The following is a 26036-nucleotide window of genomic DNA, read 5'->3' as shown; positions in this document are numbered from 1 at the left end:
GCCGCGCCGCCTCCGAGCCGCCGGGGGCCGGACTCGAACCCGCGGCCGCCGCGCAGGGCGGGCCCGGCCCAGCCGTGGCGGGCGCCTCCCGCGGCCCTCTGAGGGCAGAGCCCCGGGCAGGGCGAGGAGCCGGTAAGCGACGGGAAGGAGACGGGGACGCACACACACACACAGGGGTTTCCTCCTCCTGTAGAGCGTGGTTTTAGGGTTGTCCATCCTTCCTTCTTCCCTCCTCCGCCGCCCAGCTGCGGTTGGGGCCTCCCAGCGGTTTCCTTCCGCTGCCCAGATGTTGGGTGAGGAAGGGGATGGGTCGGGGCCGGGGTTTGGGCAGCGGGGTTTGGTCCTGCGAATGGTGAACAGCGGGCAGGCAGCGTTAACCTCGGTGGGTGCTGGCGGGAGGCGATGGGGAACGATCCAGGCAGGCAGGATGAGGAATGGTGATGTGAAGAAGCGAGACCAGAGGAGAGGAAAAGGGCGACTGGTAACAATTTTGCATGTTTATTTTTTCTCAGAGGATGCTGCTGGGGTCATGGCAGGTTCTCTGTAGGTAGGTGAGTCACATACTGCATGCATGTGTGTCAAAGGAGGTGCCAGAGGAAGTGAAAGTGTTCAGATCGGACGGAAGATTAAAGAATTACCCTCTTATTGGGGAGCGATTGGCAGCTGGCTCTGTTACGCTAGGTGTGAGTTACACCTTTTGCTGGACTGCAGGATGCCAGGGTGTGAACTGCTCCTAGTCAGATCCTAAAAAGGGTTGGGTTTTGCTGGGCTCCTCAGTTCTCATGACCCCCTTATGAGAACTGGTGGGTCCAGCATGCAGGCTGCCTGCAGCACCCGCCGCATCCTTTCAGGCATCCCCAGAGTAGGAGTCAGGATGCACGACGAGCACTCCAGTGTGAACGCAGGCCTGGGAAGAGAGATGCAGTAATGGAAGGAGAGATTGGTTTGACACAATGAAAAACTGAAGGTAAACTAAGCACCAGCATCTGGGTCTAGCAGGGCATCTAGGGTTTTGGGGATAGGTGGTGGTTTGCCTTCAGGTTAATGGAGTGGAGTTGCCAGGGTCGTCAGTCCCTGACCCACCCAGCACATCCTTTCGTCATCTCACTGATTCTGACTTTGTTTTTCAGAAAAACTCCTTGATTCAAGAAAGCCACCATGAAAGGTGAGGAGGCTCGGCAGAGGAGAAAAGAGGGCAGAACTAGAAATGGAGAGCGATCCAGGCACAAAGCAAAGAGCAAGGGTAAACACAGAGAGAGCAGACTTGGCAGCCAGGAGGCAGAGGATGTCTCTCTGCCCGCACAGCAGAAGCTGTTGGCTGAGGAGAAGGCTTCCATGGCAAAGTCACGGGAAGAGTCAGCCATCGCGATTTGCCTGCAGGTGCTCCTGCCGTACCTCCTAGCTGGGTTTGGCATGGTCTTGGCAGGCATGGTTTTGGATTATGTTCAGGTAAGGGAAAGGAATCGATCTGATGTACCTGGTATGGGATAGGTGGGAAACTTTTCTTCAGAAGCAGGGGATTTCCTCCGGGGTTAGCAAGTAAAGGAAAACATGCAGCAGTTTCACATACTAACATGTCCTTCCAAGGCAGGTATTGTATAGTTGCTTTTGTGAAGCTCTCAGTAGACAGCATATGGTGTTTTTCTGGCCCTTTTTCTGTTTTGGATGTAACAGACACCATGGTGCTGGAGAGTTTGCAAAGGAGCTGAGCCATCTAAGTAGGAAGGTGCAGTCCTGTGCAGTGGTCTTAACTTGGTCCCAAGAGGAGGATGGCTGAGTTGCAGCCCCAAGGGCTGTGGTGGCACAGTGCTTTTCTGCAGTAGATACAGCTGTATTGCTCCTGGCTCTGGATGTGGCTCTAAATAGCCCTGCATCCCCTGCAAGGAGCCAACCCAGCACTGTTAACACTTTATATATCCAGCCCAGCTCAGGCTGCGCCCCACATCCTTCTCTAAGGCCTTGTAGCAAATAACATAAATCCTTGAGTCTTCAGTCTTCCAGTCTGACCTCTGTTTTTGTGACAGTCAGGACCAGAGCTTGCCTCCCATGGCATAGCAATACAGAGCTTTAAAGCAGCAATGAACGCCTACTTCCAGACAGTTTAAAGCTATAGTTAATTTACAGATTATAAGTTGCTATGCCTTTGTACTCTAAGTGACTCTTATTGCTGTGTGCCTTTTAGTTAACCTGTGTTATTTAACTAGCTAGCTGTTGGGTCAGACTGCCCTGAGTTATCAGATACAGTGACACTGAAACTGCTGTGCTTGTATTGATATAACTTTCACAAATCTGGAGGTGTGTACTTTTGCTATTAGCCCCAGGCTGATCTCCCTAAGCTAGAAGAGCTACAGAGGCTTCAGTGTAGGAACAGAGTATCCTTAATTGACCTTAGCATGTGCTCAATACCCAGCAGAATGTCTGCTCCAGAAAATACCACTTCAAATCCAGAACCCCTTGGCAGACTACTTTTGTCTCATTAGACATTGTTCTGAGAGTCTTAAGCAGCCACTTGACTTGCACAAGTTTGTGGTTTTCATTTTTATTTTCCAGAGTGCTCAGACCTGCTTGTTCCTATGGGTCTCTGAAATTAAATGCATGTTACTTCCCATAGTGAGGTATTAAAGTGAGAAATATATTGCAGATAGACTTACAATCTTGGAAGACTGTTTTTCTTTCAGTGTTTTTCCTTTAAGAGTGTTGGGGTTTTTTTTCTTTCTTTTTTTTTTTTTCTAGGAAGTATTGGGCCACTAATTTAAACAGAATGTGAAACAAACCTCTTACTCTTCTGAAACCCCAAAAGTCTGGTTTCTGCTTTATGCAAATAAAGAGCTCACAAAGAACATTCACGTTAGTGCTTAGAGCCTGGGGAATGAAGCCATGCAACATCACATAAGAAAAATAGGCCTTTGGCAATTAGCAAAATGACTTTTCATGGGTAAGTGTGGACCACCTGAATGTGTCTCATTATGAAATCACTGCTGCTGGGAACTGCCCTTCCCTTAGCTAGGCAGTCCTGCCCTCAGACCTGCTGCTGTTTCCGTGGGGCAACAGGAGATTCTGCAAGGCTTTGGGCCCCAGGCACTTGCAACTTGCTTGCTTTCAGCTCACCACTTACTCTCAGTCCCCTTCCCTTTCCTTTCCTAAAGTGGGGAACAGAGGAGCAAGGTAGGAAACAGGAATAATACACAGCCTGATCTGATGGAGAGCTAGCAGAGTCAGGAGTGCCGGTGCTTCAACAACCAGGACGTAGGGTCCCCAAAAGGCATTGCCCTTTGAGGGCTCTGAGATGTTAGACTAGCACTGTCTGCTGCTACTGGTTCTGTGTTGTAAGAGTGCTCATTGTATCCTTGTCCCTTCTTTGCAGGGATGATAAGGTATGTTTGAAACTGCATTCCTTGGCACTTGCTATCTTTCTGTCCATTTTTTGAACTGCAGCAGTAGATGGAAGCCCTAGATCAGGATGAGGGCTCCAACAAAGAGGCTGTTTCTGCTTTGGCTGCTTCAGGGCAATCTTACCTGTTGGCTAATTTATGAGAGTAGGGGTATTGGTGTATTTGTGTGCAGAGAAGGGCAGCAGAGCACTCACCAGGTTTTGCCACGAAGAATGCTACAGCCATGAGGTGCATTTTTTTCCCCAACTAGTTATAATCTGTTTCCGGCTCATTGGCAACACTCTTCTTCTTCTCAGATGTGGTATGTCTCTTTGCCAACAAATACGATATATCTCTTTGCTAGGAAAATGTGGCACATCTCTTTGCTGGCAATAATGGCATGAGACTTTATCAGAGACTCCTTAAATGCATAACAAAATGACCCAGTGTACACGCACAGGTGCCCTGAACCAATTACCTTTCTGTACACTGATTCATCGGTCGAAGGCTTTTTATGGTGCTTGCTTAGAAACAGAGAGAGCTGAAGCATGATAAACTTGTAACCCCTGCCAGGTTGAAGCTTTAGAACAGGATGTGTTGCTGCTGTGTTTTTAATGTCATTTGAGTCATTCGAGCTCATTGATATTTCCTTTACATTAATGTTGCTGCCTGTCAGCAGGCCTGTTGATGGATGTGGTCATATAAGGTATGCATGTTATCAGACCTTAAAAAGCGTGTAGCTGCTGCCCAGAGCTTGTCCTTTGTTCTTTTTTGCTTGAAGCCTCTGAGTTTCTAACCAGAACTGCGCCTTCATGCCATCGCTGCCCAGTTCCTGGCTGGTATAAAAAGGTCAGATGATGTGTGGTTATTACAGGATTTTTATTAACCTCCCTCTTCCAGCTATTGTGGACTTTTTTCCAGTTAGATTAGCTGAAATATACTCCCTTTTTAGCTTTCAGCTAACCGGACTATTGTTAGGTGAAAGAGGTGGACAAGTACACACCAAGCTATCTGGGAGTGGAGGAGGCTCTAGGGGCTGTCCCAAAATACTAACCTAGGAAGGACGGAGTTTCCCATTTTGTAGCTAGGGCTCTTGTTTTCCACCCTGCTGTGCTTGCAGAGAGGTGTGTTGTGCCGCCTCAGCCCACTAGGCTTGGTACTTTGCTGTGTGTGATACCAGACGAAAAGAAATGCGCCATCCAAATGGCTGAGAATGTCCTTAGTTCTCCGTTTATCTACAAGGCAGAAGTATGCCTTGTTCCGTCCAGCCTTGCTAACGCACTTAGCTGCAGGCTGGGAACCAAGTCACGGGGGCAGAGTCCACAAGCCATTAATCTTTACATCTCTTTGCAGAGAGTGTCAGGGAGGTTGATTAGTACAACAAGTATTAGTAAGTCAGTGCAGTTCAAACATTGAATTTGAACTGGATTGAGAAACTTGGATCTTTCATGCCTACCACTGAACACTTTCTTTCACTCATTTCTTTCAGTAGGGCATAGCTGGATTTGAACGTGTTGTTGAATAGTGAAAAAGCCCAGCTGCCAACCTGCTAAGCCAATCCTATACTCTTTCATCCTAAATTGAGTTTTTAAAGCCTTTTCACCCTCTGTTCTAGTTAGTTTTGCCCAAATTAATTATTGGAAAGGAGCCCCAGCAGAATACCCAGACTTCCCTCTCCTCATGCTTGACTTTGAGCTGAATAGTTCACTGCAGTCTTTACTGAGCAGGATATAAATTCTTTGTATGTGGCTGTGATGCAGCTCTGGTTCTTGGGCTTGTGTCAGCTGTTTGACCAGGGAGACTTCGGGATGAGACCCCCTCTCTAAGTGACGGTTTCTTCCTGGGAGTATGCAGAAGCAGGGTGTTTTGCTCTAGGACAGGAAGGGAGACCAGTTCACAACATGCCCTGGAAATATTCGTCCTTTCTCTCCTTTGCCTGTGGAGTAGCGAGATTACGGAGCTACCTTAAATAAGCTCTGGCTATGACTCTTATCTTGGCCTTTGCAAACTAGCAGAAAGTTGAAGTGATGACAGCAGATAAGGGTGTTCGCTTTTGAAGCTTATTGGCTGGTTCTCTAGATTTTTTTTTCCCCCCTGAAAGCCAGTCATTCAGAGGTATAGCTGGCACAGAGCGATCGTTACATCCCGTTGAGACCATGGAGGGGACGAGAGGGGCCAGGGTCTAGAAGGGCAGATCTTCCCTCACCAGCTGGCTTAACTGTCACTTGCCCGGGGATGGAAGCTGCATAATATAGTCAGCCGGCAGAAACGTCGACTCATGTTTTCCTTGACCTTTCTTCACCTTGGAGGAGAGCAAAACGGATCCTGGCTGTTAACTCCCCACCTCCTCGGCCTTGGGACAGCGAGAAAAGTTCAGCGTTGCTTATGGTGGGAGTGAGGGAAGTGGGGCTGGCTCGCAGCAAGCTTATATATTAAACCATCGCATCAAAGGCAAGCCGCAGTCTGACAAGAAATGTAACCTGAGGAGAAAGGACACTAGTGCGTTTGAGCACGCTGAAGGATTCTTGCATGACCTGTCACTCTTTCAGTGCTGTAGCCTGAGCAGGTCTTACTGGTTTTTACCGAGCTGGTGGGAGCTGAATGGGGTGTGGGCTCGTTTCTATTCGTCCACGGACATCTCTACAATCTTCTTTTATCTTTTATAATTCCCCCCTGGATATAACTCGGAGAAATAGTGTCCGTCGGGTTTGCTGCCACCTGGGCTCAACCCAGCTGAACCAATTTTGGAGGATACCCTTGCTGCAACCCTCTGGACGTGCTCCTAGGAGGAGAAGAAGATAAAACGATTTGGCATCATTGTTGTAGTTTAAGGAAAAGCTTATTTCTTTTGACTTCGGAGTGAGCTACCAGGAGGATCTGTGTGATGACCTGATCTCCCTCCACTTGCGCTGCTGAGCATGGGGTAACGGTGTTCGACCATGGTGGTCACCCAGTTAGAACTGGAGCTGTGCTTTCATGGCCAGAAGCTGCGTGGTTTCACCTGCAAGTTGACTAGGTCAGCCAGTGGATTTCTCCCAGAGACCTCGTTCTCCATTGCTTCCCAGATTTTCGTGCCCTTCCTTCTGGCTGGCTTGGGCATGGTAGCTGCTGGCCTCTTGATGGATGTTGTTCAAGTAGGTACATGTGGTTAGGCAGCTTCAGTAGTGAGGGGGTGGGCTGCTTCACTGACCTCGAGTATTTGTGGTTTGCTGTGTTTAATGCGTGTGGTCCTGGTAGCTGGTCAGCCAAAAGGCTGTGGGCTTTTCCTGTGCTAGAGAGATGCTGTGTGTCTTCTTAAGATCGGTGCATGGGCTCCTTGCGAAGTGGGACAGCAGCTTTCAGAGGGGCTGCCTGATGCCGCTCTTGATGCTTTAGACTGGGTGCTCACTGTACTGCATCCAGCTAAACACTTTGGTGATGACTGCTATGAAGCAGCTGGGGTCAGGCTGCAGCGTATTCCCCTGTTGCATGATATTCTTTCTTCAAAAATGTCTGATAAAGAGATCTAGGTCAGGGTTGTTACTAACTACCCGTTTCACTTGGAGGCGAGTTTATATGTTTTCAGTTCTTTGCAAACAACCTAATGTAATCTTTGGTCTAGAAGGTATTTAGATACTGTGATGAGACGCGTGCCAGCATGAAAAGATAAGCATTGCCTACAAACTTAGTGCTTCTTGGCCAGATTCTGAGGTGGGTGTAAATTTGGAGTAACTTCCATCTACTTCCAAGCAGTTGTGCTGGATTTACACCTTTGTGCCCACAGCCAGAATCTATCCCGTCTGTCTTTCCGTTGTACCAGTGGCACAAATAGAAATGCAAAATTTGATCTAGTTTGGGCATCTAATGCCAGTGGATTTACAAATCAAAAGGCTGGCAGAGTTTCCCAAGGATATATCCTGCAGTCTGAGCTCACTGGAGTACATTAGATTCTCTGGCATTCGTACCACAGCAGGATCTAAATATGGACACTTGAGTGTTTGGAAGGACAATACCTTGCTGTTTTTTTCTTGCACTGGAAAAAACAAAGAAGGCAGCGAAGTTGAATAAAGGGGAATATGAGGAATATCAAAGAAGGGTTAACTGGAGTGCACAGCTGTTGCTATGCTGTGTTTGTTGTCTCCACCTTGTTGTGCAGCACTCAGGCACAGACCTGTCTTGCAGCATTACAGAAGTTCTCAAACTACCCAAGATGTTATGTTAATATTTAGCAGTTATCTTTGGCCAGATACCTCCGAGAAGTATAAAGACATCGTACGTACCTGTTCCGTACCCTTGGCAGGTGAATAGGTCTTTGTTTAAAACAAATCCAATGCACTTGCTGAGAAGCGGGCTCTGTTAAAGAATGTGACTATAGCAAAACTGATGGAAAACACAGTCCTTGTGTACCTACATTGCACATGTCCTTTAAAATACCAGAGCACGATCTACTTTGCTCACTTTGCAGTATTTGCTCACTAGACTCTTAGAAATGGGGTCATGCATGAAGCATAATAATAGGAAGTATATTTTTGGTGAAGGTGTTTCCAACTATACTAAAATAGAAGCCATCAGCTCCCAGAGGAGGGAGCTAGTGCATTGAGAATCCCAGCCAGCATCGGAGGGATGTTATTGAGGTAAGCTGGCATGATGTCAACAACCCTCTTTTTAAAAACAAAACTGGTAGTCGGAAAAATCCAGGGATTTTAGCCTTTAAGGATTCGGATTGTTTTTCTGTGCCTTTTTGTCTGTGAGCTGCTTATTTTCAGCTTTTTTTCCTGCAGCATGAGAACTAGAAACTCGGTGTCCTGTCCAACTAAAATCTGAGACTTGGTTTGCTTGCATGAGGCTATGTATCATGAGACTCACGGTGGCAATCGTGAGGGCTCACACTGCAGAGACTACATTTTTTTCTAGTCCAGGAGTCTGTGATTTGCCCATTTTTCAGGGGATGATCTGACCGAGGAATGCTTTGCACGATGTGTAGTTGCTACAAAACATTCTTAGAAAACTCCAGGTCTACCTTTGACAGGGAGATGTGTGGACAAGCTCCAAGATGGTATCTAAAGCATACGTGTGAGTTTAATGGTGCTGCTCTGTTTTGTTACGTAGAAATACAGTGGCTCTGCTGGGAGTCCAACTGTTTCTATAATTTGCAGAGCTGATATTGTTATAAACTGCAGAGCCAAGTGGACAGTGCTTATTTGTGTCCATCAAACTTTACAGGACTTCAGCAATTTCTGATCCATCAAATCAAGAGAGATCTGTGTCCAGCCCAGTTGACATCAAACTCAAACTTGGGTCTTTCACACTGTAAAAGGATGCCCAAAGCAATAGCCATTTGCCTTTTTCTCTTCTTAGGAGCACAGATGATGGATGCAGCCTCTGTGAAGGACCAAGATCACTGCAAGGGTCTTTTCTTGCTGAACGATCCCACTTCAGCCTCCGCTCCAGTGAGCCCTGGCCGGCTGGTCGGTCTGGATTCCAGGCTGGCTGGCATTGCTGGGGAGGCACAAACCCTGTGGGACCCCGTCAGTGTCTGGTCCACTGTTTTACAGTAAGGTGAAGAATCAGGTTGAAGCTGGATGATCAGATTTCAAACCAGAGAGTTCAGAAGGAGAGCTTCCCTTTCATTCTCCCCTTCCACACCACTGCAACGTGACACAGTCCAAACAGAAGTCACAGACATAAGATATTTCTATCCTTTGTTGATAGAAGCCCATGGGATGATTAACATTGAAAGGGATTTTGAATTGGCTTGGGTTTTACAGTCCAGGATCTTTTGATCTTTCTGTTGACTTGTTCGGGGCAATGGAAAACCTGTGAGGTTTCTTAGCTGCTGCTGTGGGAGGATGGAGGGGTAACAGAGGACGTGGCTGGGATTATGAGGACAGCACAGTGTGGGATGGTGGGGTTAGCCTGGAGCTGGAGAGTCAGTCTCAGTACATCACAGCCTCTTTTCCCCTCTGGGATCCCATGAGCAGATCCAACTGCCATGGGGATCATAGGATCAGGTGGGTCAGCTGCAGTGGATCATAGGGTGTCCAAATTCTTCAGTGCCGTGCTTTGCGAGTTATGGCTCTAACTCCATTATGGGTGCGTGAAGTGGGAAAAAGTTACTTTCTCCCTCGGTTTCCTTGTGTGGATTTGATCTAGGCCAGTTTTCCCCTCAGAGGACAGAGATGCCTGCTTGGCTCCATCCAGCTGTCCTTGTTCTGGCAGCTCCTTGCCTGAACAGCCCTAACCCGCCACATCCACCTGCTCCTTCTCCTGGCAGTCCTGCGTAGCAGTGGCACGGGGACCGTCCATTTATTCTGCATTTCTGCAATCTCTAACACAATGGAATCCTGACTGCTGTGGTATAAATTAGTGTGAATCTGTCCTCAGGCTCTTGGTGAGTCACTAATGAGACTCAAATGGAAGCAATTAAATCAGCTTTGTTTTTATTAGTACAGCTGTGTGATTTTTTTATTAGTTGTTCAAAGCTTTTCAGTGGAATTATATATAAGCCAGCGTCCCAAAAAAATCATACCTCACATGCTAAACCTTCCGTTGTGATGGCTTGAGACCTGTAAAATCCATCATTAACACAAGGATTGAAGCATACATTGATACAACAAAGTCCTATCTGCCAAAGGTGACCTACATGTAAAATATAGACAGTTGAGTTTGTCTCTTTCTTCATAGTTATGTCTTTTTATGTGCAAAATGTGCAAGGTCTTACATATGAATGCCTGCACATTTGTGTATTTTAAATGGTTGAGCTTTTTTACATTGCGGCTAAGAGCTATTTTTTCTCCTCTTTCTTTTGAAGGTGTCAAAGATGGGTTTGGATCTTTTTTTATTCTTAATTAAAGAGGTAGGAGAGAGGGCAATTTGAGTCTTTAAGAGATGTCCGCCCCTTTTCTCAGGTATTTAAGTTCCATGTTAACAAATCCAAACAAAATTGCAGTGTACCAAATAAGGTGACTCTTCTCGTGTTGTCTGTTATTTAGTCACAGTAGATAACTTTTAACATTTTGAAATGTGCCAGGTTCCAGATCAGCAGTGCCAGGAAATAAGCCTCCTCATATTGATAATAACGTTTTGCCTATTATCTGCACTCCTGAGGGGTGTCTTGCACCACGTGTTCGGGGCTGGCTCACCCCCTCTATCATTCATATTGACTCAGAAGGAAGCTGTTAAGTCTTCCCAGCAGACAGCCACACCACCGACTTCCCACAGCTTCTCAGGGCACAGCCAGAGCAAAACACCGAGCCGTTACACCCTGTGTATGTTTCCCAACAGGCTGGATGGTGAATGTGTTGACATCTCTTGAGTCTGTCTCACCTCCCGGATATTCAGGTTTACAAAATCCCAAGGGATGTGGAGAAGGTAGGCAGAGGTCTGTTCATATTTGTCCTCTTGCACAAGAATTCAGGACCGTCATGTGAAACTCACCAGTGACAAGTTCAGAATTAATGAAAGTTCACGTGATGTGTAGCTAAGCTGTGGAAATTTTTGCCCCAGGATGGCACATGGGCTGGAGGGGGTAGATTGCACGAGTACATGAAAGAGAAATCCTTCCAGCAGCGCTAAGTGCACAGAAGCCCCTCCAGCTTAGGACCCTGTGGCAGATAATTGTAGGCTGGAAAATATACTGGAGAATTATCCTGTATGCTTGTCGTGTTTATAGGTGCTTATTTTATACATCTGAATTTGACCAGTGATAGAGGTAAGAATAAATTAGATGGATCTTCAGTCACTGCAGCTGCTATTTTTTCTTGTATTCTGCTCTTAGATGTTAGGTTGGCTGATTTTACTTCACAGTGAGCTGCTCTGTTCTGCAGTTTCATTCTGATGTGAGCCTCTCTGGCTACAGCGTGACTTTGCAACATCCTTGTACGCACAGGGGGTAAATGAATTATATTGAAAGGCACCGCGTGGTAGATACACTAGAGAAGATGTGTGTTAATCAACAGAGTTTAAGGTTTCAGATCATCTCCAGCGTTGCAGCTGATTCAAGAACTTTGTATAGTTCAGCTTCAGAGGAGCAATGATAATGAAGATTCTGGCCCAGCAGTTCAGGCTTATGGGATATCTTAATTCAAAATCCTTTTTCCAGCTGTGCTGGGAGTGTGCTTGGTAACAGGAAGATTTAGGAACTGCCTGCAGAGAAGACATACAAAAAAGTCTTTCAGTCCCACCACCAGTCTTAGATGCTTAGTTTGAGATTTGGTAAAGAAAGACAGACGTGACTTTTTGTTGTTAGATCATTTCCAGATCTTTGTGTTTGTTCTCATGAGTCTGGATAGCAACGGGAGTTCCTGTGTCTAGTGTCAGTATAGAGGACGGAGGGCGTGCTGCATTTCATTTGGCTTGTGAACGTTAATAATTTCTGATGGTGTTGGCTAATGCTAAAAGGTACATTTTAAGTTGTGACTTTCCAAAACCTGCTGCTGCCTTCAGGAAGGTTTCTACACTGTTAGGATAGTGCTTTGTTGTACATGAGATCAGAAAGTATCCTGCAAGCTAAAAATTGCTTACTTCACTCGCAAAGTGCAACCAGCCTCGGGCAGGATCTGCACACATGTGCCTAGAAAATACCTGTTTTTCTATATACCTGTTTTTCTATAATACCTGGGGCCGAGTTGGGAACCTGCTCCGCTCTGAAGCAACAGCATTGCAGTGGTCAGCATCACAAATTGAGTTATTTTGTTTTCTCCCTTCTAGCACTGGGCCGTGTTTCAGACGATTACAGAAGTTTTTATCCTGGTTCCTGCCTTGGTTGGCCTGAAGGGTAATCTCGAGATGACGCTGGCATCCAGGCTCTCTACTGCTGTGAGTGTTAACCAGGCAGTGGTAGTGGGAGGGAAGGAGTTAGCAGGAGGCATCAAGAGATTCTGCTTTTATGTAACCACTCTGTGTATGAGACAAGCCAGTTTCTGCTAAGTAGAAATTAGCGGTGTGTGAGTGTTAAAATAATGTGTTTGCCCTCATTTTATAAATGGAACAGAGAATTTCTGTCTGCTCTTTGAATGTGAATTAATCCCTGTGAGGCCAGTTGCTCCTATCTACGGCCTGGTGACACATGAAGGAGACAGAGCCGGGGATCCAGAGCTATCAGCTTTGGGACTGGATTGCTTTTCTGCGGCTATTGACCCTTGAGAGAACCAGGGCTTCCCAGCAATTCCATCTTGGGGGGAGTAGCCTGAGGCTTCTTGGGACCTGCATTAGCTTTTGTTTCTCTGGATGTGATCTCTCAGCAAGGTTTCCTATCTCCCTAAACAGTTCTGTTTGCTTTCAGCTGTTTGGGAGAAATTAGAGCTTAACAGAGCAATTTAGGGGGCCAGAAAGAGGAAAAACAGTTTAATTTGTCCAACATGTGGTCTGTGTGAGATTTGGTGGATGTGCTCACTCGGTTTTAAGGTGGGTTCCCTACAATGCCTCTGCACTTCCTTGTGAGCTTCTGATGCCCCTGGGGTGCTGGTTGGGAGCACATTAGAGATGTCTCAGGAGGGGAGTGCAGGGAAGGCTGGGAGATGCTGACTTGTCCTTGTTTCTCTGGCTTTTAGCAGCCCCTTTCCCACAGGGGCCAGATGAAATTGCCTTCGGCAGCCACCTTTGCCACGGGGACAGGTTTTCAGGGTGTCTCTTTTGATTCCTAGGCTAACACTGGACAGATGGATGATGCTCAGAAGCAATGGAAAATGGCCACCTGCAATTTAGCCCTTATCCAGGTGAGTCACTCCAGCTGGGAGAGGTAAAAAGTCCTTTTCTCTTGTTATTCTGTAGTCTGACGGCATCTGTTCCCAGCAGTTCTGGATCCAGAGCTATTGATTCGGGGCAGATATTCTCAACAGAGCCAAGCAAAGCCTTGACCTCCAATAAAGCTCTGTGTAGCTCTGGAGCTTGTAGTTCATCAGCAAAACAGATCTAGACATACGTTGCCTTTGTGGACAAACTGAAATAATGAAAGAAACTCCTTTTGCAGGGGGAGCTGCAGCACAGTCCCTGTTTCACAACAGCCCCCAGCTAAAGCCTGTCATTTACAGGCAGAGTTTGGGAATCAGCCTGGGGCAGGAGGGGAGAGATGGGAGAAACAAGCTCTTTCTGCTTGTTAAAATCCAGCAACTAGCCTAGAAGGTTGCACATGGCAAGGCTAAAGGGCTTGCAACATGTGTCTGTGTGCTTTCCCTTATCTCCTTCCACAGCTTTCAGCTTGGTAGGAGTGCTGTGTTGATGGGAAGCCCATTTTTGTGTTGACCGGGGCTATTCCTTCACTGATGGACTCAGTGTCCTTTGCTAAAGTGTTATCTGCCCTTTGCAGGCCTCCAGAGTTTTTCTCCAAACTTTGTCAGGATTTTTTTTTTTTAATGTAGCAGAGCCTGACAGGGATGCTGCTTAAATACACAAGCAATCAGCATCTCTGCAAGGGTTTGCTTTTTGCCCTCCTAGCTGTGCAGAAATGCTGCAGTCACGTGGAGCCAGGACTGCCTGGGAGCAGATGTGGCTGATTGCTCACCAGCTGTCTTTTGGCCCCTAGGTCCAGGCCACCGTGGTGGGACTTCTGGCTGCCGTTGCTGCTGTGATCCTGGGAGCCATCTCCAAGGGCTCTGTGGAGCTGAGCCAGGCTGCTGTGCTGTGTGCCAGCAGCGTGACCACGGCCTTCATAGCTGCACTTTCTCTTGGTGAGTTGTTTTAGTTCCTCCTCAGATTAAATGCGCAGTACTCAGGTGCAGAAAAAACCTGTCCCTTCTGCCAGGGAGGCCCAGCTGAAATCCTTTTCGTTTGGCATGGGGATGAGGGGTGGAGGGAGCATTAGTCCCATGTCCACTGCTTCGCTCCTTCTGCTCCCTGTCCTTGCTTCTCTTCTCCCAGGATCTGCTGTTTGCTGGGCTCTTGGCATCAACAGCAGCAATCAGAATGTCCCGTGTTACCTGACTTCCACAAAAAATGCCACGTATCATGGGTGGATGTATATGCACACACACACTTTCTCCATTCAGCTTGGGTGACGTATTAGCCATCCACACTGTCCCTTTCGTAGGGGAGGATTAGCTGATGCCTTGCACAAAGCAGGGTATTGAGAGTCTGTTTGCTAGCAGACAACTCCAGGCCGTGCTCAAGATGGACACCAGAGGATTGGGGCTGTCCCTGTGCCTTACCCGCTCTGAGCCCTGGCTCTTCCTGTTTGCAGGGCAAACACGATGGGGTGGACGGGCAGGAGCTGCTCTGTGACAACTGAGGAGGAACATTTTGTAGGTCTGCCATGTGAGGGCAGCATGATACCCTGAATAGAGGGAGCTGGCAGAGTTGGGTATAACAAGTTTTCTAAGTGAAAGGAGCAAGTCGGAGCAAGTGCATATCCTGAAGCTGGAGTCAAAGGGTGATCGTAGATGCCTTTGATGAAGAACATTACATGAGGCAGTTGTTAAAAGAGAAAAACAGCAGCCCAGCTTTCATTAAACTCTTCCCTTCAATCTCTCTGCTCAGTGTGATACAGAGAGGCTTTGCTGCTGCGCCATTGCAGGCTTTCAGCTAGCAGTAGTTTCTTCCCTGGGCATGGCCACAGCCGGCCTGTGTGTGGGTGTGCACGATGGGAAACTGGTATTTTTATGGCCAGGGAGGGAGGCAGCGGGAGCTGTTCTGTGGGGAGGGGAGTGTGGGTGTCTGGGAGGGCTTTGGTGGAGAATGCTACAATGTGAGGATGTGCTTTTGTATAAGGCACGTTGTATTGAGGAAAGTGGCATTTTTTAGGGGAGAGCTTATGCTCCTGTGCATGCTCAACTTCTGTGGGCCTGTGCAAACAGACACAGAGGTTGTGAGCAGGAGCAAATCCTTTCCCAGGCTTCCTTTGGCTGTCACGTACAGGACGATTTTGAAGAGATGTCATATGTCCTGTCCCAAGGCTGCCCTGGCCAGTCACACAGCAGCGAAGGTTGGCCAGATGGAGTTTATGCCAGGGGACCCTTCCACAGACCTGTGAGAGATCTGGTGGCTGAGGATTCTCACGTGTTCATCAGGGCTGGGATCTGTGCTAATTAACCTACTTGGGCAAGACAAACTTCTCTCCTTTCTGACAGTCTTGAAAAGCTGCTGAATTTTCCAGGTGCAGCTCAGAGCGTGGGGGTAGGCGGGTGGTGTGAGCCACTTCCATAAAAACCCCATGGCTCTGGAGCTGCTCCCTGCACCATCCCTCACCATGTGCAAATTAAAGCAGCCCAAAGACTCTGGGCTGCGAGGGGTCTGTCTGATGGCTGAGCTGAAAAGCTAATTCAGGCTTTTGCTTACTGTGAGTAAGCTCGCTGCTCCTTGGTGGTTCAAACTCTCAGAAATTATTGTCTAATATGGAAAATATCTTTGTGCTGCAGAATCCAGAGTAGGAGATGGCACCAGGAGGCTGCCGCATGCCTGCTGTGTGCTTATCTATGAGTGTGCTTCGTGCCTGGTTCTGCTTCAAGGCAGCAAAGATTAGGCTGCTCAGGAGGGGAGCTTCTACATTTGGGCTGCCTGCTGGTATCTCCTTTGATCCCTGGAATCTGCTTGTGTGCCTCTGGGCCTTTGGTGAAGTTCATAAGGGCAGAGGCATGCCCTTCAGACTGGTGAAAGCAAGAGGACAAATTCCTGGGGATGTCCAGTATTCAGCGGTGTGATTCCGCTATGGGTGATCTGCTGCTTGCTTTCCCCAGACCCTGCGTCCCTCTGGGAACCAAAATAGCAGCTCCAGGGTGAAACGCAGCAAGATGCTTCCTCTGATGCCTGCTCTGTGTCTTCTCTAGGTCTGGTGATGATTGGCGTAATCATTGGAGCAAGGAAAGTTGGGATCAATCCAGACAACATCGCCACACCCATAGCAGCAAGCCTTGGAGACTTGATAACCCTTTCCCTGCTGGCAGGAATCAGCAGTACCCTCTTCAAATACATAGGTAAGGTGTTTAGCAGGAATTTGCAGCTCAGCAAGAGATGAATCCTTGTTAAATTATTGCAGGGCACTTGCACATTTCTGGGATGTTTCAGAGTGGAGGCTGTTCGTGAGGTGGGAAAATGACCACAAACACTTTTTCCAGGCAGTCTTTTAGCAGCAAACTGGAAGGCAGAACCTAAGAAACACAACTAGTATGTCTAAAAGAAATGACCAACGTGTATCACATAGCTTTAGATAAGAAGGTTGATGTATGTGACACTGTTCGTACATCTGTCATTAGTGCAGCATAACTACTTTCTGTGCATGGCTCATAGCATGCCCCTCCTCACAAAGCTATTTTAGGGTTTTGGCATTTGTAAAGTATTCTCATGTCTTCTCATGTGGAGAGTCGTGGATGAACAAGATGATACTGTATTCTTGGAGTTAGGGAGATAGTGCTGCATTGTTTAATGCTCACGGGGCTCTGAGTAGGCGTTGTGGCTATGAGGTTAGCTGTGCTGCTGGTTGGCAAAGACTTGGGCACCTGTTGACATTGAAAAGCACAAAACATGTTGCAACTTGGTGGTATATGTTTGACTGTTGCTTGTAAAGTGCTCATCTATTTACCATTAGCGTAACCTAGAATAGGAACAGGAAAATAAAGAGATCCAGAAAGCTCAATACCATTTGAAACCTAAACTGTTGCTTCAGACTGTGAGCAGCAGTGAGAGCAGCTGTTCCCAGTTTGCATAACTCATTCCATGTGCCAGAAAGTGAGGGAGCACACATTGCAGGGAGAGGCCCATCAATTGCTTCCATGCAGTTCTCCTTGGGCTTCAGAGGTGCATTTTTTTATTAGGCTTTTTCCATGACGCCATGACACCTGCCTCTGTACAGTTCATTTGCCTTTCAGTTGCTGTGCCTCTGATAACATCTCCCAGGGAACACATGGCAGAACAACATGATAGCCTCTGTGGTTGTGACTAGAGAAGCATCTGTGATGCTTTCAGAGTAGTTTAAATAGTTTCAGCCTCCTGATATGGATAATACTCACCGCACAGACACCTGATTGTTGAGAGCAGAAAGTGAGTCAGGTAAAAGGAAGGCACCATTGATGGCGGTTAAATAAATCCATTTCTCTCCCCAGTGTTGTAGTAAGGGATAGAAGATGATGTGACTTTTGGATCCTACCAAAATGTATCCTTCAAAAATACCAGTGGGTCTGTAAGTTTGGGGTACCATGTGCCTTCACGTACAGTACCTTCTCTTTACAGAGAATACACCCTTTCGCCAATGAAGATTTCTGATTTTTTAAAATCAACCTTTGACCTCCCCAGTCCGTAATGAAGATATGAACTGTATCAATGGGTTGCAGCTTGCTTAGGGGCTCTTCATGGTGTGGCAGAGTTGGTATGCAGAGACCTAGGTCCGTTCATTCCAGCAGGAGTCTTTCTGTAGGCTTCGTAAGCTTTGATAGACACCAGTGCTGTGTGTATGCATCGTTCAAGAAGGAATTAATCGCCCAAAACAACGAGGGTGGGGGTAGGAAATCCAGTACAGCAGCTAAGTCTGTCATACAACCCGTCTGTCCTAAAGGTGGGTAAGTGCCCTGACAAAACAGCGACTATTTACACCCCAGAAGTGGTTGCATTTCAGTGCTGACTAAAGCCACATGTAAAGAATGCATCCCTTTGTGTAAGAGCCCTTGATTCTGGGAAGATATCATCAAATCAATGCTATCTCATCCAGGTAGCCTGAGGCCCTGACAGTGTCATTTTGAAAAATGTGCACTTCGAGCCTGCAGTCTCCCAGATTACCTGCAAAGCCTGTGTTACAAACCACTGGCAATGGCCCCAGCACAGAGACCAGATGGAGAGCTTTGTCGAAGAAGTGTTTTTATATCAGAAGGGTTGGCATCATCCCCATCGCTTGAAGGTGTTTCTCATGGTTCTGAGTCATGTTTATTTTCTTTTAGTTTTGCACATACACTTATTTTTTAAAACCTTTGCTTCTAAAGGTCACTTCAAGGTTATGCCCCTACTGAACGGAAAAAGCACCTAATGGAAACACATGTTAGCTAGCATGAAAGAAACCCTGGATCGTAACTGGCTAATACATGCAAGAGAGCATTTGTCCCTGTAGAGCAGGCCAGCTGCTCACTGAGCCTGCTAGCTTATCACAAAAAGTACCTATCACGTCTTGTTTTAGATGAAGGCATGAGGTGTCTGTCGTAAATCTGACGCAGCTTGCACATAGGAGAGTTCCCCCTTTGCCCTGCTGTTTTATTTGTACCCTGAAGCTGGAAAGTTTGTAACTTTTGTCTTGCTTAGTTGGAGACAAAGTTGGAGACTTGCACATCTTCAAATATTACTTGCTTTGAGTCCTGCTGATTTTCAAATAGCATCCTCTAGCAGTGAGTTTCAGAGGTTAATTATGGATTTCTGTGGTGGAGTGAGGTGGTCATGTGGGGAATATCTTGGTTCATATGATTTTTCTGTTAACGTATCTCAGTCTGAGCCAGATCCCTGCTGCCTTTCTTCCAGACTTTATGCAATACAATTTTGGCAGCCCAGGAAGCCAGGGGCATTTAATTCAAGATTTCTTTTCCTTGCCAGATATGAAATACCTTTCTCCTCTGATCTGTGCTGTCTTCATTGTCATGATCCCACTCTGGGTTGCTATCGCCAAGCAAAGTCCTTCCCTTGCTGAAGTTCTGAAGTCTGGATGGCAGCCGGTCATTGTTGCAATGAGCATCAGCAGGTAAACCAAGAAACAACCCCCTCTAGCCCACACGTTTGCGTGTTACAAGGAGACCCTGTGCTTATTTAGAAAGCCACAGAAAGGGAATCTGGAAGGGAAAGCGGAAGGGTATCTCAACAGGCTATGAAAAGCAGATAGGGAGCTCACAAATGACTGGAAAAAGCAAGTCATTGTTTTAAGTCCCACTCATACATTCACGTACCACATGGGTGCGAGCCAGGAAACCAAAAAGGGAGATGATAACCGTCGCAAATAGTCAGACTTCAGCCTCATTTTTATCCAGCTGTAAACGACTCTAGTGAATGTAGGGCCAGGTAGTTCGTTCCCCTCTGTGCTCCATCATTCAGACCCAGCTGAGACAGAGTTTTGAAAACTGCTAAAACCAGTATAGAGGTTTAGCAAAACTTTTGGCAAGGATGGTAAAGCTTCCCTGACTAGTATTCGTTTTGCTCAGAGGGGGTCCTTGCTGATCTTCTTATGCTATTAACAAAAAATGCAAGGCTGTCAGTGAAAACAGATGTAAAAGGAGTAAACGTCTGCTATAGGGAACAGTCCAGCACTTGCAATGGGGAAGAAGCAATAATCTATCTCAGTGTGCTGTTTTCACAGCATAGGAGTTGTCCTGGGGAAGAGATTGATTCACCCTCTTTGCCTGTCCTTTTTTTTTTTTACAGCATTGGTGGACTCATCTTGGACAAAACTGTAACTGACCCGAAGTTTGAAGGCATGGCTGTTTTCACACCTGTGATTAATGGTAGGTTGGCCAGGGAGGTTATGTGCATGCTTTTATTTATTCCTCCTCTGTCTTCTCAAGGGTTATGCTGTCCACTGTTGTCCCTATGCAGGAGTCTCTTTTCAAGTCCCTGCTCCCATCACCAGTGGAAGTGCAGCCACTGGTCCCCATTACATCTCTACTTACTGGTATTTTGAAGCATCTCTGGTGCAAAATAGCAGGCAGGGCTGAAACATACTTAGAGCTGTTGGAAAGGTTAACAACGTCTGATGATTATCTGTGATAGCTATGCTGACACCTTCACTTTCATAACATCAGACCTACTAAGGATGTCACAATAAATCCATTTTCTGTCTCTCTTCACTCACTAATTTGAGCTGTGCAATCATCCCCTAAACAGATTGATGATAAAGACTAATATATTATGTACACATATATATGTATACAAGATTATGTGTATAGATTATATATATACACATAAAAACATCTTTTGTGTGTATATTTATATTTGTAAGAAGCCTCACAATACTCTGTTATACACACACGAATGTATCAATATAAACTGCTAGGGATCACTGAGAATCTACTGGGTCGTTTTTCTGCTCTTCTAATGTTCCTTGCAGACCAGGCCCATTCCAAGGGAAACCCATGTTCCTAGGGAAGGCTTGGCCTCATGCCACTGTCAAAGCATGGTGTCATCTTGAAATGTCAGAGGGTGTCATCCAGCTGTCACCTTGCTGGATCTGCATAAAGACAGCCGCCTTGGTGACAAACTCTTTCCAGCATGGTTAGCCAAAGATCCCGATTAGGAAAGTCCATATGTCAACAGCCGTTTAGGTGAACAATGGCTGACCCAGACATCAGTCTCTGGGGGTGGGTGACTGTTTGGCAGAGCTCTGTGACTTTGCACAGGTAACTACGTTGCACGTGCACGAGAATCCTGCAACGAGTTAGCAGTATGTGTTTCAGAAAGCTTCTGTGTTGGATGTGCTGCTCTGTCAGGGTGTTTTCGTTTTGGTTCCACTCTGGCAAATCTCACATTTAATGATGGATTATTTCCTTCTTTAAGGCAGGGAAAACATGAGAAGCCTGTGCAATCCAGCTCAATGTTACCTTTTCTGTGTCATTTCTACCCTGCACACACTCAGGATGGTGGAAGTTTGCTCCACAGATCATCAGCCCTCTATTTTCTGCTGGAAAATATAGCAGCTTTTTCATATTTGCTAGAATTAATCAGTCTGGAAGGAATTAATTTCCTTTTAATTGCCTAACATATTTGGGCTCTGATTCATTCTCATAGGGTTCCTTCTTTAACAAGTGTGTCAGATGCCTTCAGACAGACACATAATCACTCTCCATGATGTTTGTTGTCTTGTTCTCTGACTGAGTAAATCCAAGCAGTGGCCAAGAGCAGCAGCTGCCATTGCCTGCACTGCTTTCCCCAGGTATTGCTCACAGACTGCACCAAACCAGGTGCAATTACATCACCTTCAGAGGCACGTTGCATTTACTGCTGATGCTGGGAAGCCAGGGAGAACGTTTCCAAAAAAGCAATGAGAAGGAGACCATCACTGGAGCCATCCTGATTTTTTAAGAGTTGTTCCTGCCAGGTGAATAGCACAGCTTCACCATGACATGTGGGATCAGATTTTCTCACCGCTGCTCCTAGAGAGCTTGTAAGTGAATGCAGATTGACCTGTCTTGGGCTAGGTTTGAGGCTGGTATTTCCTGCTGCAGCGAAGGTGGTGTACTGGTTTACCATCTTTTGTCCTCATAGGTGTTGGAGGGAATCTGGTCGCCATCCAGGCCAGCCGTATTTCCACATTCCTGCATTTCTGGAGCATGCCTGGAGTTTTGCCGTACAAGATGAGGCAGAATTGGCCCAACCCATGCACCACATTCTTCTCATCAGGTAGACCTTGAACTCTAGGTGTCCATGTCTCAAGGCCCGTCATCACAGATAGCTCCTTTATCAAGCCTGGTTGGCGCGAAGGACTAGGTGGGTTTCAAAGGCAGAACTCCCTTTCTCCCTGGTGGGGAAGATCCTCAGACAGGCGAGCAGCATCTTTGCAGTAGGCAGTTTGAAAAAAAGCTTGTGCGTCTTTGCTCACTAACATGTAAAGAAACTGGTTTTCAGGGAACGCTAAAGAAAGTAACTGAAAAGGAATCTGAGATTTTATCTGATAGAAGGTGATTTTAACCGTGGCCAGCCTAGAGCCATCGCCTGTGGACAGTGGGCTGAATAGTGTTACCTTACTGAAAATCGGTAACTCCTCCACCTTCAGCAGTGGATAAACCTAAACATCATTAAAACTCAGTTTGGGTCTGTTGTCTTTTTAGACTGCAGGCTCACTCGATTTTCCCTGCTAGAATGCGAGTTACTGCTGGAGCAGACTAAAAGCTGGGAAAGTGGGTTGCAGCAAGACAGAGCAGAAGCAGTGGGAGGCAGAGAGCTGCTGAGAAGGAGTGTTTAGAAGATGTAGAGTGAGAGGATCAGCATGGAGCACGTCTTTGGCACAGTTTTCAGTGCCAGACAAAGCTGCTGGGCTCATACTGCAGATGCTCCAGATTGCTGCATGATCTAGAAAAGGCATTAGCAATGTGTTTGGTGGGAGGGGACAGACCCAACTCTACGTACCAGCATTAAAATACACAACCATCTTCTGTTTTTTCCCCACTGTCTGCAGTCGCTGTGATCACTGTCTTTGTCTGTCCTCTGCAGAGGTGAATTCCAAGTCAGCCCGAGTCTTGTTCCTCCTGGTTATCCCAGGGCACCTCGTGTTCCTCTACACCATCCACCTGCTGCAAGGAGGCCACACGTCTCTGTCCTTCACCTTTGTGATGTTTTATCTGACCGCTGCTTTGCTTCAGGTAAACCCCAGCTTTTCTTCCAAAAGGAACTTCTTGGATACCACAAAACCAAAACAGTCTCCAAGCTAGACAGGAGTCATGCTAAAGCTCCCAGCAGTGGCCCCCATTTCTGTTCATTTCAGGCGTCCTTCCTACCAAGCAAGCTCGATTTTCTACTCATCCAGTAATATTTCACCCTAATTGCCACCGTGCAGTTTCCCACAGAAGCACAACTGCCACCAAGGACGAGGGAGGGATTAGAATGAGATGAGGAACAAATTACTGTCATCCACAGAGCTGCAGTAGGCAGACACACGTAGCATAGGTACCGCTCACTGTAGGTGGCACCTTTTTTTTTGTTTTTTTTACCATATTTGCTCCTTGAGTTTCTAAGCCACAATTATTCCTACTGGTCATCCTAGTAAGGAGCAAGTGAAAGACTATGAGCCCCAGCCAGCAAGTTTCCCCACTCATTTTGGAAACCAATTTCATATATCATGATCCCTCTGGATGGGGCCGTATGAGTCAAGAGCGAAGGGAAAACCCAGGCCTGGGAAGCTCATCGCTGAAAGTAAAGGTTTGGGGTTAGCAACGGGCAGTTCAACCAATTTGTTCTGCCTGTTCCCTTTCAGTGTTTTCACTGCCCTGTAAACTTTGTCGTCTCACTCAGAAATGCATGCATCTGTCACAGACTCACAGAGGCTCTGACTTCACTTGCCCTTTTAAATCAGTAATTCATTAGGTTGTAGGGCGAGGCAGTTGGCTTCTCACTTTGCCTTACAAGCAGCCTTGTGTCCAGGGGTGAATTCCTTGCGTGTGTAAACAATCAGTTTTTCTTGACCTTTGCACAACCCGAAGCCCAGCACCACAGCCATAGTTGTAAAGGAAAATATTTATTCTTCTCTTTATGCATCGAGGTAACTCCTCAACCAGAGCCAAGCATGAAAATACACTGAATAAATGACAGTGTAAAGAGCAGAATCCCAGCAACGCCACTGACCCCAAAAGACTCCCATGGAGCCCAGCGGAGGAGAATGTGCTCAGCCTGGTTCTTTCTTCTCCTCCATTACAATTTACAAAGAAAACCAGAAAGAATGAGAGGGGGAAGTTCAGTTCAGCTGGAGGAAGCCCAAAGAGAAAGATTAGGGGCCTAGAAAACATGACCTTAGAGGAACAATTGAATGGACTGGGGTTAGCTAGACTAAAGAAGAGAGGCTTGAGAAAAATCTGGTAATAGCCTTTAAACTACCGAGTTTCTGTGGGGAGGGACAGAATAACGTTTTCTCTGTGGTCACTAGGAATGAAACAAGAAATCCTGGGTTTCAAATGGAAAAAGACAGATTTATGTTAGACCTTGGAGAAAAGAAGAACAGTCAAAAAAAAAAAAAAAAGCCATGGGGCTGATTGCTTACAGTGTGGCATCTCCATCTTTGGGGGTGGTTTAGCATACATTTAAACACTGTCAGGAAAGATGGGGACATATTTCACCCTGCATTGAGGCAGAGGGATGGACTGTATAAAACTCTCAAGTTTCTATCCAGCTTTAATTTCTGTGATTCTGCTGTTTAATTTGCTTCCTCCACCTCCCTCTCCCTGCACCCAGCTTGCATTTTGCACCTTTAGAAATGCTGCCTCTTTCTTTGGTTCCTGTTGTGCTGTGGTCCCCTATGGAGGGACTGCAGATGCGGAGTGCAAATTCTCCCTCCTTAATTCGGTTAACTACACGGTCTTTAATCTTTAAGAGAAGTATTTTCTCCTCCATCTGTTTATCAGAGGCAGGAGCAAAATAGGAATTAAAAGATTCAACAAAGATTTTAAAATTGTTGAGATGAAAAAAATAATTTTTTTTTTTTTAACGTGTCAGTGCTGCTTGGGATAACTTTGATGTAAAAACTGCCTCAAACTCTAGTTGCCCACTGAGACTTTTGGGAAAAACAAAGTAGACGAGATTTGAATTTCTGATGGAAAGAAGAAGGATGAGGAGAAAAAAATCTGGTTGCAAACTTACGCATTGGGGCTGCCTGCATATCTGCAGCAACCCTGTTTCTGCTGAAGTGAATGGGAGCTGAGGGAGGGTGTGTGTTGCCTTCTTGCTGCATCACAGCAGGGCCTGTCTTGCCTCTCCAGGTGGGAATCCTGCTCTACGTGGCCGACCTAATTGTGCGCCTGATGTGGAGGAAGGCGCTGGATCCAGATAATTTCTCTATCCCCTACCTCACTGCCCTGGGGGATCTCCTGGGCACTGGATTCCTCGCCGCCTGTTTCCGCCTGGCTTGGCTCGTCCACGGCGCAGACATGACCCTGGGGAACTGAGACGACATGCGCTGCTCCACATCACTTGTTCGACACGGTGCTTTCCTCCGTGACAGTGGGGTGCTTGGCGATGAGCGCTGGGTCACCCAGCTGGGTTGGGCCTCCCCTGCTGCCCCCGCCGCCCTGCCTCTCCTCCCCGTCGTGCCTTACAGCTGGGCTCGCCCACCCGGAGGAATTAGCACCCACAGACTTGCGCCGTCGCATGTGAGTAAGCCGGGTTTAGGCAGTGCCTGCTGCTCACACCCGCACCCGGCCAACGTGGCACTAAGGAGCTTTTGGGCTATATTGCATTGAACGAACGTTTCGGTCGGCTTCAGTCCCTAGAACCAACACAGCCTGCAAGGCGGCTCCAAAGCCTGCTGAGATCGCTGCGTCTGATCCTGCAGGTGTCACAACATCTCTGTCCAGCTCTGACTTGCCATCCAGGAAAATATTGTATTCTCCCCCTTTCCCTGGAGGAGGAGAGCATCCGGGTCTTTAAACTCATCTCCTCTCTGTCGCTCAGATGCTCAGGGTCTGACGCAGTGAGTGTCTCGCTGGCTTGCGCCCAGCAGGAGGTTATCTAGGGATACCACCTACCTAAGCCAGCAGCGTTGCTGTTGTCTGACCAACGAACTGGATTGAGTGCATTTTGGGGGTAGGAGGGCTGGTTTTGTTTTTACGGTTTATGAAATGTCCAGTAGTTACAACGTTTATAGAAACACACACAAATAAAGTGGTTAAAAAAATGGAATGCTGTGGATTTGAGGATGTTTTTTCTTGCCATGGCTCTGCCTGCTAGGAGACAGTCGCCTTGTTCGAGGACCGCACTAGCTCTTCAACATCTGGATTTGAACTGCGTTGGGTGCCTGCTGGCCTAGGGCATTTTCTTTGCTCCTGGTGCTGCTGTGGGGCTGGGGTTCTGCACGGGGTTGACGGTGGCTGAGGGTCCCTAATGGCAAAAGCTGTTCATTGCTGGGAGACCAGGTGTGGGGAGAAGCACTCCCTGGACAAAACCAAGCTGTTGTTCCCCTCCTTTCCCAGCCTCTCTTCCTTTTTTAGATTTGAAGGGTAAATAACCCCACACCAACTGAGCTGGGGAGCATGTGTGCACCAGCTTCGTGGTGGGGACGTGACAGCATTTGGGGCACCCTCTCCACCACCTTGG

The 26036-nt window shown here is 47.0% G+C and overlaps 1 protein-coding gene across 4 annotated transcripts; it reads left to right on the top strand.

Moving 5' to 3' along the window:
* Positions 1–25654, top strand: SLC41A3 (solute carrier family 41 member 3). 4 transcript variants are annotated; one of them, XM_083795116.1, is made up of 11 exons: positions 1–132; positions 1131–1449; positions 12060–12167; positions 12995–13066; positions 13873–14017; positions 16109–16255; positions 18849–18993; positions 19668–19747; positions 21504–21638; positions 22449–22597; positions 24704–25653. In XM_083795116.1, exons 2-11 carry the CDS (start codon positions 1159–1161, stop codon positions 24887–24889), a joined length of 1458 nt encoding a protein of 485 aa, XP_083651242.1. In that variant the 5' UTR covers positions 1–132; positions 1131–1158; the 3' UTR covers positions 24890–25653. The 4 variants fall into 4 exon arrangements, with proteins under 4 accessions (XP_083651242.1, XP_083651243.1, XP_083651244.1 ...); XM_083795117.1 differs by lacking the exon at positions 1–132 and adding an exon at positions 158–293; XM_083795118.1 differs by lacking the exon at positions 1–132 and adding an exon at positions 639–967 and having other exon boundaries at positions 24704–25654.
* The last annotated feature ends 382 nt before the right edge of the window (positions 25655–26036 follow it).

Source organism: Anser anser (assembly GCF_964211835.1).
Source record: "Anser anser genome assembly, chromosome: 12".
NCBI lineage: Eukaryota > Metazoa > Chordata > Aves > Anseriformes > Anatidae > Anser > Anser anser.
This window is presented reverse-complemented; position numbering and strand designations above follow the sequence as displayed.

Excerpts from the sequence above, each read along its gene's own strand:
- SLC41A3 (XM_083795118.1), top strand. The coding sequence starts at position 1,159 with ATGAAAGGTGAGGAGGCTCGGCAGAGGAGAAAAGAGGGCAGAACTAGA. Across the intron at positions 13,067-13,872 it reads GCAATTTAGCCCTTATCCAG|GTCCAGGCCACCGTGGTGGG; the intron begins GTGAGTCACTCC and ends TTTGGCCCCTAG. Across the intron at positions 16,256-18,848 it reads TACCCTCTTCAAATACATAG|ATATGAAATACCTTTCTCCT; the intron begins GTAAGGTGTTTA and ends TTTCCTTGCCAG.